Genomic DNA, 16,881 nt, shown 5'->3' on the forward strand with positions numbered 1-16,881 from the left:
GATTAGACTGGACACACTCAGGCAACTGAAGCTCGCTCCCTGTGTGGAGAAGCAGGGAAGGAGGGAAGTGAAGGACGGAGCAGACGGAGCAGAGAGCGGCCTTCCAGGCTGTCGACCCCTTCCACTTGACTGCTGTTCTATTCCTGACCGGCCTGTGTGCTGTTCCAAAAATAAAACACTATGAAGGAGTGGGCGAGCACTTGCATGTGCAGCAACACACCCCCTGCTCCCCTCGAAAACACACATACGCACACTTACTACTCACATGTAGGCAAATGTTGTATTTTTGCCGCTGAGCAGCCCTTCTCAGGTGTAATGGCTGAAAACTCTTTAATAATTAGAAAACTCCAAATGTTCATCTAAAGGGGAAACAGAAGACAAGAAAAAAGTGCACAAAACTGCAACACTGCTGTAGTTTCCCCACGTTTTTAGTATAATCTTTACATCTTCTTTTCGGATGAGTTGGCCTCTTTTAGATTTCTCTGCTTTTATTGGAGCTTGCTGGATATTTTATTCATTTATTCCTGGACAGTTGGCCAAGCATCCCCATATTGATAATGGAATGGGTTTTAACCTTTTTGTTTTCAAAGTTTTAATAAATGCGTATGGCTGAAACATGCATCTCTCTTATATCTTCAGTAATCAAACATGTTTTTCTGCTGTCATTTAAATGTTTAATGTGAAATACACTCCGCCGTTAGATAATCTCCCCTGATGGTTACTGTCTGGAGGATTTCCACGCCTCACAATCAGCACGAGATTTTCTTCTGCATGAAAAAAATGAAATATTCAGTTAGTCAAGGACAGCGAGGTGTCACTCGGTTATCTCGTCACCACATTAGGATGCACTTTCTCCCCTCATTTTCCACCAGTCAGTCACTGTTTTGCTGCGAGCAGTGAACTTGCTGAGTGTGCATCGTGTGTGTCTGTGTGTGTGTGTGTGCTTATATGTTGACATTACATAAGGACAGCAGCAGCAGTGGAACGGAAGTGACCGCGGGCTCAGTAACTGGTTTACAGCAAGAGGGTTTGAAAAGCACAATCCAGCAGCTGGATGGGAGACAGGAGCCTGCAGTCCGCCTGAACAGCCTCCTTCAGTGTCTTCATTCCATGCTCAGGAATCAGGGCCCCAGATAGAACAGCTCTGTGAAACTGGAGCAGCGCCACGGTTACTTTTCCTGAACGTCTTCCTGCACTGTGACAAGGTGAAGCTGTCTAAACACTGGACATGAGTCTATGAGAGAACGCACGAACAGACAGGAAGTGAAGGGGAAGCTCACAGTCCTGTGACACTGTGCTTCAGCGAAGGCCGTTGGACACATTACGTGAGCTCGTGCTGCGCTCTAGTGGAGCCGCAGCTTTACTGCTGCAGCTGATCACATGATCCCTGGACGCTGAGGCGCACTCGGGTTTCATTCATTCATTTTTTTGCCTGCTTGTCCTTATTTGGGGTCAGAAGAGGCTGGGCTGTATCCCAGCATGCACTGGGAAGCAACCAGTCAGCTGCAGGGTTCACACAGTTAGGCAGCGGTGAATCCAACAGGACAACTTTTGTAGAAATGAGCTTGGATATGGGGGGGTGGGGGTAAGATCACCTAAATGTCATTAGAGTCATAAAGTTGGCAAACTATATTATACAGATTTGTATTAAATGAGTTCAGAGACAGAGTCTGTGGCCATAACAACAAAATCAATTAACTAAAAGAGGCCAAAGGGCTTTGAGCTGTGGGAAACTGCAGAGTTTGTGATAACCCTGGACCAAAGCAGATTGCTTGTTTTATAGTTCTGCTGCACTGGAATGAAGAGAAATGTATATATGAGGTATGTATTCAACACTGAGAGCAGCAAACAAATGGATCAAAAGCGAAAGCAACTATTCATACGGTGCAAAAAAGTTATTACCACTTTGTTACTGAGGAGAAAATAGCTGACTATTAAACAATAGAACACATCTCAATCAGACATTTCCTGCAATCTCAGTTTGCTGAATATTTCCGACCACCTATCATCGAATCTGTGCGATTGGGGTTGTGCTGACTACTTGTAGCAGCTCTAACAGCCTCAGTCGACAGCAGAGGATGCTGTGGCTCACTCAACCTCCTCAGATACAGACACATGTCATCTGCACTGCAGGAACAGGGGCTAACACACCACGCTCTGCGCTCATCTCATCAGGTTTACTGTGGTAGAAACAAATCTAAATATTCCATTAGTTTCAAATGGGAAAAATCCCCCAGCTTAAACATATCAGATTAAAATGTTTCCACTTAGTGAAAGCCAAATGAAAAGCATCGGGTTTGATTTGCACATATCATTATGTTATATATTAAGTGACCCAACACTTAAGTGCAAAGTTGCATATGAAAATGAGATAATCCATGAAACAATCTGACTGAAGTAGTAAGTAAAACTATTTAAGCATCTTGGCAGATGTATTCTCCCTTGTTTAAAGAATAATAATAATGCTATGTATGAATACGTCGAGCACAAAAGAGTCTGTCGCTACTGTCAGAGCAGCCTTTAGGGGCGAAGAGCCCTGCTCAAGGCCACCTCAGACCGTGATTCAGCATTTCTCAATCATTTCCCCATCCAGAGCAGAGGATCTGAAGCTCCCAGCCTCAGAGCTGCCACCACCTACCAGCTTCAAGCCTTTCAGCTGCTGCTGCCCCAGGATGATATACTGCCATGGGATCCCGTTCATCTCCAGTCAATGCGTGTGAGTGGCTACTGTATCTTTTCAATAGATGTTCCAAATGCCATAACGGCCATAACAGATGGAGGTCATGAATCAAAGGTCTTAAACCACCCGGCTAGCTGATCTGTTCAGCAGGTGGTACTGTCCGATCTCCTCTGGATACACAACACTGAGGCACCACATAGAAGTACACACACAGTCTAACCGGCCCTACTGTCCCCGTCTCGGCTGTCTGCTGTGTCCTTTCTACCTGGTGCAGGTCTACATCTGAGCCTCGCATGGACCACACTGCTTATTCCTGCCTCGGGTGAACTGAGCTTGTGAACGCAATGACCCCATCAAATCAACGAAGCCTGAGAGGAAGGAGAGGAAAAAAATGATGTGAGCAAAAATTCTGTACAGCATATCAAAGCATAACTCTTGTACCCTTTTCCGTGGCCCAACTCAAATTAGAAAAGCATAAAAGTGCTTGAAAAATAAGGATCACACATGTTTTGAATATGCCGAATTTTAATTGATAATAAATTGTGCTTTTGTAGACCCCAGACTACGCATTGAAGTAGTTAAAGGTGTTTCTTTAATGGACATAGGCTGGAAAATCAGAGAAGAAAAATAATTCATGGCATTTGAGGTTGTTTTGAGGAGTTTTTGTTTGATGGCTGAACTAGTTTCCTCAGCTGAACTGCAGGTTGCACCTATGAATGCTTTAAAATTCACCATTTGGACTCAATCCGAGCCACGTTGGTGGGACACATGTACCACCAGTAACCATTAAAAACGTTTCTTTAAAAAAGCACCAGTGTGTGGTTTAAAGAGACCTTATTCCAGTGGTTCCCAGCATTTTTGGCTGATGCCTCACGGTGCTGCAAAGTGGGGGTAGCTGCAGATCGGGGGTTAAACCATGGCCCCAATGTCCGAGGTTCAAGTCCAGCTACAAACCTTTGTTGCTGAATGAAGACAGGACATGTTTCGGCCCCTGAGGTGCGAGCAGTTACAAGGTTAGATCGGGTCATTCTGTCGGATCCAGTAGTTCACAAAAAAATCAAAAATAGAGAAAAAATAAACAGAAGTTTGCGTAACAAGCTTTTTCCTTTCTTTATTGCCGTTATTACTTTATTCATTTTGGCATGACTACACATACTAGAACAGTCAACTTGAATATAACACGTAAATACATGTTGAGAAATCATATTACATCATGCTGTAAATAAAATACAGATCAGTTTTCTCACCCATCTCCAAAACCATCCCACTTACCATCTCCACCCCCACCGGAGGCAAGAAACACCAAAAATAGACTATAGAATATATGTGGAATCCATGGAAGTCATTGTAAGTCAAAATGATGAGACAGTAAGTCAAATATATGTGACATTTGATACTACATTTTGAGATACTAGGTTTGAATTTGGACTTCTCTCATACTTACATACATCTCATACTTTTGATTTACAATAAGTAGTCCGATTTTTGTCAAGCACACACGGTCTGAATACATGCGGACAGGCATGCACCAATGTACCCTGGGAATCTACGCTTGTACCATGCACATATATACAGAAGTATAAAGCATAGAATAACTTATTATGCGTGCATATGCATGCATGGAGTGATTTATCTTGGGACCCCTCTGGAGTGTCCCAAACCTGAGAATGAGGATGTGTGTGCTGTCTATGGCTAAACTCTACATCCGTGTTAGGGACAAGTAAGTGTGTGATTTGAAAATGATGAAACAGTCTTCTTCTGTATTTTTGAAAAGTGACAAAATAGCTGTTGTTAGGGCTGTGTTGTTGATATGAACTTTGTTTATATTGCTTTCTGATGTGATCCAAGGTGCTGGAGATCTAATATTTTTCTGCTCCGGAGCCTCAACAGCTGCTGAAGTGCAGGTCTGAGCTCCCTGGTGGTTTCGCCAGTAATGGAACACCAAACATGGGCTGATCTCCCGCCTCCCTCGCCACTCTGGATGGGAGAAACAGAATCTCATCTGGGAAGTAGAACACCCTCGTCGAAGCCCACCAAGGCCTGTTCCTAGTAACCCAGAGACGCCTGCTGGCACGGCATGAAACACATAACTCTTGCATGGGAGTGGATCTGAGGTTTACAGCTTGGGCTCCTTACCCAATTAGACTGGTTCGTGGAGGCAAAGCAAAATAAGGTGAAGTTTTTACAACGCCACAGGGGTCTTTAGAATGGATAGGTTCTGTTTGGGGGTTTTGGGAGGAAGGGGTGGGGGTAGGATGGGCTGGGGATATACTATTCCCAAGTCTCTTTTATCACAGCCTGTCAGAGCAAACACACAGGTACACAGAGCAGCCGCTCTCTGTCCCTCGACAGGTACCGAGCCACAAGAGCCAAGCTACAACGTAACTTCATTTGTACCCTGTCCTTTAAGCTTGACAAACTGACGCCATTCAGTCTGCCGTATAATTGAAATATAATTCAATATTAAATAGCTATGAACAAATCAATAAAAGGAGACTGAGCAAAAATCCCAAATCTTTATTTTCTTCGTACATTACACAAAATTACACAAAATGCCTCTTACTTTCAGAGAGAATGTGAAGTACAAAAACAGGACAAAAGAAAAGCTTACATGATAATAAATACGTAAAAAGTAGGAGCAAGTAGATAAAAATAAATGACTGTGAGAAAATGTGGTTAATGGAATATATTACAACTCATTCATTGGATGAACCATATCTACCTTGTCATACTGCGTGTGCACCACGCTGCAAAAGGTTTATGGATGTATGCATACAACATTGAAAACAGGGAAACACAGAGTAAATATATGATGTAAGAGTGTGTTCAGATATTAAAAGTGCCAGGTGGAAATACGGCTGGCAAATAAAAGAATCAAGAGATTTGTGACAGTTAAATTATGTACATAAAAATCTAACTCAATCTCTGCGTCTGTTTTGTGCTTCACTGCAAGTCTGCAACCTCCATTTCTGATGGAGGCAAGAGAGGGCATGAGGGAAGACGGAGTCTGGGGGATTAAGGTAACAAGAGGATCATGATGGATGTCTCATGGTATTTCAATCAACAACACCAGCGGCTGCACCATAACAGAAACGCTCCGCTGCTAACAGAACCCCCCAAAAAGATGATACGAAACGACACATGACAGGGTTCCTTATCTGTTTGGAAACCCATTACTTTTACTAAGAAAGGTCTTAAAATTCAAAAATGTTACTGTAATTCATGTTCAGAAGGTTTCAGCCTGTTGGAGTCGAGTCAGGTTCTCTAGCTCTAAACTTTATGTGCAGATTTAAACCTGAAACCTACTGAGGGCTGTTGGTGATGGCTTTGAGAATGTCACATGTGTTCTTGGATATGACCTCTCGCAGCTTGCGCACACGGCGAGGGCTGGAAGCGCCCACGTAGCTCTCTGGCTGAAGGATGGCCATGCCGTCGTTCACATTGCCCATGATGATGACCTGTCCCTCAGCAGCGGCGCCTGTGATGTTCGGGCACGGGCAATTCCAGTCCATGTTGAGGAAGGTGACCTCGAGGGGCTCCTTGCCGAAGAAGCGGAGACCCATCTTCTCATCCTTGAGGATCTCTTCCACAGTCACAAGGGCGTGGCCAGAGTCCTTTTCCTCCGTAAGGTCCGTCATGCGACCCAGGACGACGAAGTCGCTCCGGCAGAAGCTCGTCACCATCTTGCCTCTGGGCTTGCAGGCCTTGCAGTGGTGGTTTTTCGGGTAGGGGCACATCTCCTCGCAGGCCTCTTTAGATTCAAAGTTGTTGTCGTTGCCGTCACATCCCCCATAGATGAAGGACTGACATTGCTGTAGGGTGCTGCTGTAGGCCCAGCGGGGCTCATAGGCCTTACAGGGACCCTGCAGGCTGGGGAGCCCGCAGGGGCCTGACAGCTCTGGACCGCAGCACTGCATACACTCCTCATATGTGTCAAACACCTTCCTGGGCTGCTGGCTGTTGTTGCTATGGCAGTGGGTGAAGGAGAAGCAGTTGTTGGTCTTTGGCTCGTAGTACCAACTGACTTTCTCAAGCTCACTCCCACAATCCTCTGGGTTATCAGGGGGTTTCAGACACTCTTCAGGCAGGCAGCGGGTCACATTCTTGGGCTCGGTGGTCTTGGGTGGCTCTGTGGGCAGCACAGTCAGTGGGTGGTGGGCCTGCACTGAGCCAGATGGGTTCTGAGCCGTGCAGGTGTAGATGCCTGAATCCTGCGGCTGGGCGTTGTAGATGACCAGCTGACCGATGTTAGTGACCACCATATTCCCTCGCACATGATTAGGCCTCATGACCACCCTCTCCACCCCCTCTGGTTGCTGCTTCTCCCAGGTGATCTCAGGCCGGGGGCGACCCGTCACGTCACACAGGAAGCTGGCTGTCTCAGCCACATTGACAATCTGCTGAGAGGGGCTGCTGACCATGACGGGTGGCTGAGGCTCGGTGGGAGGTGGGATGGTGGCCTGGAGAGGAGCGGTGGTGGGACGAAGAGTGGTCGCCTGGGGCAGTGAGGGGCTGGTGTTGGGCCAGGTGAGGTGGAAGCGGCAGGTGACGACAGACAGGGTTGTCCCCTTGGAGCACGCCTCTGCGTCCATGTAGCACTTGTTGTAGTAGGTCATGCCGTCGGAGGCGCAGGTGAAATGCGGCTCTCTCTCACAGCGGTCCCGGCACTTACACACTGGCTGGCCGTCCCAGATGTCACACTCAGACCCCTGCTGGGTGCACATAAAACTGGCACAGGTGGCTTCCTTGGGCATTCCCATGGGGCCTTTGGTCCCGTCCACGTAACGAGCTGCCACACAGCTCCGATTCCCACACACATTTTGGCAACACTTCTCAAATGACTCACACTCCTGTAAGAGGAGAAGAGGGAAATTACAGATGTAGGATGTTACATGCACCTGGAAGGCATTTTCATACAGTCAACAATAATCAACTTTTACATAAACTTGAGAAATGCAAATGTAATTTATAGCATACAGAAACTGAATGCAAAATATTTGCATTCTAATTTCAAATAACTAATTAAAAAAGTTTCGTCAGTCTGAAATGTTACTTTTACCTGATCAGATTCACACTCTCGTGTACAGGTGCTCATGGCGTCCACCCACAGGTTGGGGTTCATGTCATTGGGGCAGATGCCCGCGTGTGAATAGATGACATGGGACCAAACTCCGACCTGGTGCTCCATCCACACTGACACACACGCCAGGAACCAGATCCACCGTGGAAACAGCATCCACCACATCTCCAGAGCGGAACCCAGCGCAACAAGTGGTGAGGAGATTTCTGCGGTCCAGCGGTGAGCAGACTCCACTTCTCTGCAGGTAAAAGTTGGTGAAACGACGACACAACTCAGCAGCGCATCACACGTGTGCAGGTCTGCGGATCAGAAGATGTGTGTTAGCTGATTGATCCAGTTTGATGTCCCACTGCTGCAGCGATGATGCTCTATTTATACTAACGCTCTGCGGCCATCACCGACAACATGACTCGCCAAGTTCCTCGCAACATGACAGGTATGAGTTGCTCCTGAGATGTTGGAAGAGGCTTTTTCAGAAGTCAGTGGTAAGCTTTGGGCTGGGACTGGCGGGGCACCTGCCTGTTAAAAGGATTGCTGGTAACCCCATTTAACCCTTTGCGGGCTCCAGCGGCGCCAGAGCGCACTGTGCGCAAAGACGCACGGAGAGAAAGGACTCAAGGGGGATTTATTGCTCTTAAAAATATATACACATTATTTAACGATTGCACGAATTAAAACCACATGTGCAGTTACCACAAATTCAGTGTATTGTATGTTTTTTTTTTTATATATATAGTTCTAAGAATTAGAAATGATGCTGTACGTTTACGCGCATTACTTGTACTTTGGTTTAGAAATATTCTGTCTATGACGGCATGCCATTCATGAGTAGAAACCTCAGTATCCAAGAAAAATAATACAGAGAATTCCCTTCAAATGTTTTCTAATAATTTGTTTTCTGTGCAACAAAATTCCTTTTAATAAACACTCCAGGATCATCTTATATGCTGCAGTCTGTAGGGGATTTATTTTCTTTTTCTCGATTTAAATTTGGTCTGATTTGGAAAATGCAAATGTTTCTGAATATTTCTGATGACATGTAGGTGTTTCCCACAGGAAATATATGATGGAGTTCCTAACAAACATAAGGAGAGACATACTGTCTTTTAAAATCACAGTTTCTCCTTCACATTATTATCACGTTAAGTAAAAAAAAAAGCAGTAGGAAAATCTTGGTCCTCTCAATATAAATCCCAACAATAAAAAAACACAACATTTCTTTCAGGATTGACATGATGATATGGAGTGAAATATATTAAAATGAATACACATATGCTTGTTACTTTAGTTTGGTGACAACAACAAATATAATCAAATGAAATGTGGCTGCATGCAGCTGCTTTTTAAAGGAAAATCTGAAATACTAAGGTTAGATAGTTTCAAACTAAATATTTCTTTATGCTTCTTCAACCTGTTGTTCTGTGCTAAAGGTTTGAATTAATGTTAATTAAAAGTCTGACATCAATTACGTAAGAAACAACTCACCATAAGTGAAATAAATGGAAAAATGTACGAACACATGTTTTAGAACTCGATGATACTTTGCACCACAGCAGAGTTTTTCCTGACTCGATGGGACCCACATGTGACCAATGATACGTGACCGCCGCAGCACAAACAATTTCCTTTCTTTGACCAACATTCAGCCGCGGACTTAAACTTCACAGTATACATGCTCTGCATTGTACAAAGCATGTCTTTGTACACAGGATTAGTCATGTCAGTGGAACCACTTTGTGTGGATTTATGGAAATGTACAGACTCATTCTGAAGACACACAAATTCCAGAAAAAACTGTTGCAGTTGCAGAAACAGGCAGTAAAACATTAGATTGACAGGCGAGGCTTAATTGCGGCACTATAACAGGTTATCACCCGTCACTCGAAAGGTTTCTTTCATTAAGTCTGGCTTCAGATGTAGGACTTAAAATAGCAGACACAACTCCAGCTTTGAATACACCCCCTTTCAAATCTGACTCGTGGGCCAGCAGAGTTGAGATGAGGACAATACAACTTAAAAAATAAAAAAAAATAACACACTTTGAAGATCAGGTGATCCACGGTGGGCGTGTGTGTTGGCAGAGCATTTAATGAATGAAGATGCACTTATAATTGGCACTGCTCATTCCTTCCCTGTGTAAACTACTTCGATTGGTTTCCTCCTCAGTTCAGCTGAGGACAGGGGAGCTATTAGACCGCCTTCCAGTTGCAATAACAGTGGACTCCTGCTGTGGCAAAGTGTTGGTGTGGGAGATTGTTTGTTCCTGGTGCAGACATGATGATTTTTGTGCATGTGTGTGAGTGTGTGAGTGTGTGTGTGTGTGCATGACAAACAAATAAATAAGGCCTGTTTATCTTGAGCTTGCCGAGCTTCCAGCACTGCAGGTCTCAATCCTGTAAGAAGGATTATATCTGTTCCATTTCAGCGACAAACAACTGCACACATTCTGCATGTGTGATTGACTGTATCGGCTTCTAACAACTGTTTGCTGTGTGTCTGGGTCTTTCCTGTGATGTATGAATCTACTTTAAAGCCAACATTGTTCTAGCTGTCTCATCCGGTCACTTTCTGCACGCTCGAACTGCAGAAGTCCCCGTGGACATACGCAAACCTTTCATTAGACACCCCCATTCTAAAAGCTCAATCTTGTTGACATAAGTAAAGATAAAATGCATCCTGTCACCTCCCCAGAACGGGAAAGTCAGCTCACCTCATGCGACCCCAACACAGTCTGAACCTGTCATGTACAAATGACATGTTTCATATGGAGGCGGAATTAATAAACTCCTGTCAAGCCCAGTGAGGACGGATACATCTCGGGGCTACAAACATTTAGGAAATGATAGGCTTATTCGTTTTCAGTCGGGAAAACATCAACACACAAGACTTTCCCCCCACGAAAAGCACAAAGTCATTCAGTGAAACGCCCTCGGGCTAGAGGTTATTTGAGGATTCGAGCTTCAGTAAAAGTAAAAGCTACTAGAAACTTTCCTACACTACACCCCGGCGTGATCTGGAGAACTCAAGCACACACCAGCGATTATGGATAAAATAGGAAATCGGTGTAAGTTAGAACTCACTTAAAGCCGGCCCTTGGTCACCTGCTTTAGGAGTCCGGTTTCGAACCAAACAGCTCCAGAAGCTCAGCTTGGCAGACATGAGGCCAATAATGAGCTTACTGTACCATGTCGTGTGCATTTGTAGTACAATCATTCATAAGGCTTACAGTACAGTTTTGGTGTTTACCCACGTGAGCAGCTCTCATTTGACCGAATAGGTGCTACCTTTGCCTTCTGAATCCAGTTCATGTAACACTTCCATAAAGACCCAACGGCCATTGGACACTGCTTTTTTTTCCTGCACACCACCCTGAAAAAAAGATGGTCTTTGAATGTGAAACTTAAAAAATGATTCGTTTCACGGTGCCAGTTTGCTCTGATAGTCCCTTCTGCTTGAGAGAACATTGAGAAAAGTCTTGAAAAGTTGCAGGATTAAATGATTTTATCCCCATTCAAGTTAGCAGAGGGTTAAACAGTGTGCGTCTATGGCTGTGTCCAGCTCTCTTTATGCATCCATGGACTGACCTGACCTCTGTGTGTGTGTGTGTGTGTGTGTGTGTGTGTGTGTGTGTGTGTGTGTGTGTGTGTGTGTGTGTGTGTGCATAACACTGTAAATTGACCAAATATTGCAGTAATTGCTAAAACAGAGGGCTGACAGTTAGCGTTATTTAAGCTAGCTCTGGAGACCGTGGAGTGCCACAAATCCATCGTACCATTTTTCCAGCCAGCGGAGGGCAGCATGAGGCCAATGGCGCATTTATTCAGCACTCTACCCCATTTACAGGAAACTAACTGAGAGGTACCAGGGATGTATAAAGAGAACTGGATACAGTGTTGGAGGGAGGGGGGGGGTCTGTCCATTCCACATCCTCCACATGGTTGGGCCCACAGAGCATGGTGTACCTGCACCAGGCGGCCAGCCCTCCATTAGAATGTGGATTTAACCGTGCAGCTCTTCTAGACTTTCCAAACGTTATCGGATAGAATGGCTCAGACTTTGGGGCCTACTGGCATCACGTGACAGACGCCATTGTTATAATTACACAGTTTGGCCACTAATAAACTGGCTTCACCTCCCGGGGGCCTGGTCTCCCTCTTTTTTCCAGTCGTTATGCTATGCTAAGCTATTCAGAGGTCAGATACAACAGCAGCATCGACGGTCTCCTTTGTGTCTATCCTTCTACTCCTTTGCTCTTCTCAGACAACCGTGGGTGGTCTGAATCCAGCAAAGGAACATCCAGAGGGCCCGTCAGGCTGGTATTCACACACGTAACATTGAGCAACACTAAATCTGAAATGTGCGCGGAGAGAAAAACAAGGAGCTTCTTGCTTTGTCACCACTTTGCTCAACTTTGTTCAAATTGTTCGTTCGCCTGCAGCGCAAACTGAAGCCTCCCTGCCATTTCATGTAGCTTTGCCCATGGGCAGGGACAGTACACAGCAGGCTGGCAGCCGAGCGCTCACTCATCCCCGGCCATCAGCATCTGTCAGATTTGGCATGTGGGAGAGACAAAGAGAGAGTGTGTATGGTGCGGCTAATTGGAGGAAAACATTGAGAAATGCTAACCGCAGCTTCTTTGCTAAATAGCAGGCCACAGTGTGTGTCTGTGTGTGGGGCCAGAGACATGTTGCTGCGAGGACTCTGAGGTAAAGTCGTCTTTTTGGCGTTTGCTGTGTCGTGTGTGTGTGTGTGTGTGTGTGTGTGTGTGTGTGTGTGTGTGTGTGTGTGTGTGTGTGTTAACCTCCATGGATGGTTACCACTGACACTGCATTACTATTCCACTACTGATGGTGTTTAAGATGTTTAGTTAGTTAGTATTACTTTACTCTGATTCTGAGACAAGGTGTGTGTGGTGGGACTGAAGTGCCTCTAGGGTCCCTGACTGAGTGTGAGCGCACTCTAGTGGACGAGAGGAGCAATTACATTATCATTCACACTCGCTACACCTCACCACTTCTCTCTCGCTCTGCTGATATTTTGCCTGAATCAATTGCACTTTCATGGTGTCCTCAATAAACTGGCAGCTGAGCGCATTTCGTCCTAAAGTAAATGAATATAATATGAAAACGCATTTTAATAAAAATATCATTTTTTCTTCGGTTCCGCTGCATCTACATTTAGAATCACATCATTAATGCATTCCATTTCATTACCTTGAGTTGAAATGTGGACTGTGATTTTCCCCAACTTAAAAAAGCACTCCAGTCATAGTGTTGGGACTTCCATAAAGAAGGGGGGCTTATGAGGGACAAAAAAAGTTCAATTATTAAAAAAAATGATGCGACTAAAACAGGAAGCAGTCCCATCTATGGACACTAACAAAGCCTTATTTCAAGACAGCACACAAGCATTGCTCTTCTTTTTTTTCTTTTTTTTAATAAAAGCATTATCATATTTCATATTTTGGTGGTACAGAATTCAAGTTTTTTATAGATTTGGTTCACAAAAGAATCACATATTTAACTGCGCAAACTTCCCTAGATGAAACAATTCTTTAAAAAGTAGCTTAAATAATGGTACAGTACAAAAATAAGTGGGTTTATCATAAAAGTGTATGTTTTTTGTTTTTTTTTCTTATGAGGAAAGTACAGTGGCACAGTATTTTTCTTTGTAGAAAAAAATAAAATAAAAAAAGTTCCTCCTTTTTTCTTCTTCTGTTTTGCAGCAGACGGCTGATTAGAAAATGATACATTCACTGGCTTTCTTCATCAAACTGGCAGAAGGCACTAAGGTGCAGACTTGGATCCACTAGTACTTGCACGTATGGCTTGTTTTTTCCTGTTTAGATGCCAAAGGGACAGCGTTGTTCACACAGGACACCGCGGTAAGACAATCACAGGAGACTATGACAGCGTTCTGATGTAGGTTCAAACACTACTACTGTTTGCAACTGCTAACTGATCCAAGTCTGCAAAGGAGTTCAGGCTTAATTCAAAACCAGCAGTGAGAGTCCTGAAAGAGGGTGATCTTCATCTGCCAGGTTTGAGCTGAGCTGATCCTAATCCCTGGTTTGTACCACCGGGACAAAAAGGCGCTTCTACTGCGTCAGTCCTGCATCTTTAGCCATGCCATAGAAGATTCCTCTCTGTGATATGAGGTTTGCAGGAGTGTCAAACTCTGCTATCTGTCCCTTGTCCAACACCAGCACTCTGCAGGAAGAGAGAGGAGAGAGAGAGAGAGATTCGTTTTCAAAGCCAACATGGTTTTTAAGACAAAGACAAAAAGGCTATTATGGTCACATTCAGACAATATGAACGTTCCTAAAGCTCTCTTCAGACCACAGACTGTACATAAAGATGGACGACACGACAGCTCCCCTGAGGTGCAGCTTAAGCATCTCGATCCCTGGCTGCAGTATAGGTCGTAAACCTCGACATAAATAACACAAACTATAAAATCTAAATATATGCATACATTTTGCCCAACGACTGTTTCTGTCGTTTTAGGTAGTTCTTGTCACTCTGATGTATTATTGTATTATTTGATGCTATTAACAAATGGGGAGTGACGTCTTGATTGACAGCTAATCCTAAGCCGTGACTGAGGAAGGCGGGCGTATGGATGAGACGTAGACACCAGCGGCTCCAGTCCTGATATTTTGGCTTCATTTTTGTACAGTGGGAGGACGCGGCGTCCGTTTTTCTGTTTCAGACACTGCTGTCTTCATCTATGTGTTAAAGTGACTCTCTATCACTCAGACATCAGTGTGCCTTAGTGATGGCTCATTATTTGCTTGCTGGAATGTGGGAGGTCTTTAGTTTAAATGAACCCGGAGGAGTTTCGATGGTTACACATTACTGCTATTAGTTTCACATTTACCTGATCTACAGGCGGCAGTAACACACCTAAGAAGATGCCACAAAGACAGAGAAGAAGACTGCTAACAGGTAAGAATGAATTAATGATTGAAAAAAAAAATCAGCTTTGCAAATGGTTAAGAAAGAATACACCTACTGAAAAATCAGTTCATAGAGAATGACACCAAAACTGTGACATTTGGTGTTGCTGGTATAAATTTAAATTCGGCTTTACTTGTACTCTCAACTACATTGAAAATGACGGCATGCCCTCATATATGGGCCCTTATGGAACGGTGGAATGAATGAATATGTGGAAGCTTTTCTCCACTGAGAATAGTTAACTTGGCAGTGTTAAAAGTCTTATGGTAAGAGAGCATTCTATATATTGAACCTTGTGTAATCCATGATTGTGTTGAGTCTGTGAGCGATGGTGAAGACGGTGCAGTCTTCAAACTGAGTCCGGATGGTGGACTGGATGAGATCATCGGTCTCCAGGTCGATAGCAGCTGTAGCCTCATCCAGGATGAGGATCCTCGTCTTCCTCAGGAGGGCTCGAGCCAAACACACCAGCTGCCTCTGGCCCACACTGCGGGTGACAACAGCACACGACACGTGAAGCTCAGCGCTAACTCCAACCAATCAAGCGCTGCCTCACCGCGTCTCTCCTCCTCTGCGCCCACCTGAGGTTCTCTCCTCCCTCTGAACACTCCAGCTCCAGTTTCGCCGGCTGGTTGCTGACAAACTTGTGGAGGTGAGAGTGTTCCACAGCTTTCCACACCTCTTCATCGCTGTACTTCTCAAAGGGGTCCAAGTTCATCCTCAGCGTTCCTGAGAACAGCACAGGCTCCTGCGGCAGAGAAAGGACGTGGAGGTCTTTGAAGATGACAGATTCACAAAGACTAAACATTTGTTGGGGTGGTGGTAGTTTTAGTATATATCTATATATCTATATATAGTAAATATCTACAGTTTATCGTTAACTGAAGATGAACCACTGATCACCTCAGCACTAAAATGTTGACTCATTTTTCATTTGCTACAGTCTGAGAGTACATTTGGTGCTTTCACACAGCTACATTAGGGGTAAAAACTGTGATGAAGATTAATAATCAGAACTCCAGGTAAAAAAAAAAATGTACTTGGCTTTAAAATGTGATATCTGTTAAGCCAAGGTGTGTGTGTGTGTGTGTGTGTGTGTGTGTACCTGTGGGATGATGGTGAGTTTGGACCTCAGGTCGTGCAGGCCTATCTCAGATATCTTAACCTCGTCGATGGTGATCTCTCCCGCGGCAGCTTCCAGCAGTCTGAAGAGGCAGAGCGTCATGGAGGACTTGCCGGCGCCTGTGCGGCCCACGATCCCAATCTGAGCACGGTCAAAACCAGAGAGCTGAGATTAGTGAAGCCGCCCTGTCAGAACATTAGTGCTTGTTGATGGCCTCACCGCACCCCCCCCGCTCCCCCCCCTCACCTTCTCTCCTCCTTTGACGCTCAGTGTGAGTTTCTTTAGGACCAGGTCCAGACCCTCTCTGTAGCGAACGCTGTAGTCGTGGAACTCCACATTCCCCATCATGGGCCATTCGGGTGGGGGCTTCTTGTCCTCCACCTCCCAGGGGGCCTGTGAACACAAACACAGCATTGCTGACTAGGAAAACTTTCTGAACAAGTCATTAGCCTGCTTGGCTTTCGAGCAGAACTGATTTGTTTATCACTCTAAAAACTCGGAGAGTTGGACCTCTGTCACTCAGAGCTGCCAAACATTTATTTCCCCTCTGGGACATCCTGGATGCTCCAAACAAAGGCTTTCACTAACAGCTCTACCGGCTACAGGAGGGGCACAGACTGCGATGGCTGCAGGAAAAGTACACTGTGTACTGTACAGTACAGGTGCCCTGTTTGTCTTCTGTAACAGAGGGGCCCTTGTTGGCACCAGGTAATCTAACATTTCTGGATCTAGTTATAGTTTATAGGTCCTGTGTTGTTTGAGAACATGACTTGGCAGCAGGACAGTTTTTTTGGAATGTGGTAAATTCCAACTTTTTAACTGCAGCACAAAGCCAACACTATTCTACTCCTGAAAGCAAACACACAAGCACAGGCCAACGTTAGCATCTGTGGGACACACACACACACACACACACACACCTCTGTCTTGGTCTCAGAATACTCCTTCACTCTCTCCACTGCTACTATGTTGTTCTCCAGATCTGAAGTCATTCGCACCATCCAGTTCAGAGACATGGTCACCTGCAAAATGGTGATAA

At 44.9% G+C, this 16,881-nt stretch overlaps 2 protein-coding genes across 4 annotated transcripts in view; both read right to left on the reverse strand.

Annotated features, from left to right (window-relative positions):
* Positions 1-5,262: 5,262 nt before the first annotated feature.
* On the reverse strand, positions 5,263-7,925 carry wfikkn2b (WAP, follistatin/kazal, immunoglobulin, kunitz and netrin domain containing 2b). Its single transcript, XM_070851753.1, has 2 exons — positions 7,740-7,925; positions 5,263-7,530 (listed from the first exon to the last, which is right to left on the reverse strand). The coding sequence occupies exons 1-2, from the start codon at positions 7,923-7,925 to the stop codon at positions 5,983-5,985; spliced, it is 1,734 nt and encodes a 577-aa protein (XP_070707854.1). The 3' UTR covers positions 5,263-5,982.
* Positions 7,926-13,176: 5,251 nt separating this feature from the next.
* abcc3 (ATP-binding cassette, sub-family C (CFTR/MRP), member 3) overlaps positions 13,177-16,881 on the reverse strand; it is a 106,104-nt gene continuing 102,399 nt past the window's right edge. For all 3 annotated transcript variants that reach the window (XM_070851750.1, XM_070851749.1, XM_070851752.1), the window contains 6 exons: positions 16,763-16,864; positions 16,089-16,235; positions 15,825-15,983; positions 15,301-15,467; positions 15,012-15,206; positions 13,177-13,969 (listed from right to left, as the gene is read on the reverse strand). In XM_070851750.1, coding sequence (XP_070707851.1) covers positions 13,858-13,969; positions 15,012-15,206; positions 15,301-15,467; positions 15,825-15,983; positions 16,089-16,235; positions 16,763-16,864 — 882 coding nt within the window. In that variant the 3' untranslated portion in view covers positions 13,177-13,857. The remainder of the gene's footprint in view (positions 13,970-15,011; positions 15,207-15,300; positions 15,468-15,824; positions 15,984-16,088; positions 16,236-16,762; positions 16,865-16,881) is intronic.

Source organism: Pempheris klunzingeri, chromosome 20 (assembly GCF_042242105.1).
Source record: "Pempheris klunzingeri isolate RE-2024b chromosome 20, fPemKlu1.hap1, whole genome shotgun sequence".
In the NCBI taxonomy this organism is placed as follows: domain Eukaryota; kingdom Metazoa; phylum Chordata; class Actinopteri; order Acropomatiformes; family Pempheridae; genus Pempheris; species Pempheris klunzingeri.

Coding starts and splice junctions, on each gene's coding strand:
- wfikkn2b (XM_070851753.1), bottom strand. CDS start 7,925: ATGTGGTGGATGCTGTTTCCACGGTGGATCTGGTTCCTGGCGTGTGTG. Junction 7,531..7,739: donor GAGAGTGTGAATCTGATCAG/GTAAAAGTAACA, acceptor CTCCTCTTACAG/GAGTGTGAGTCATTTGAGAA.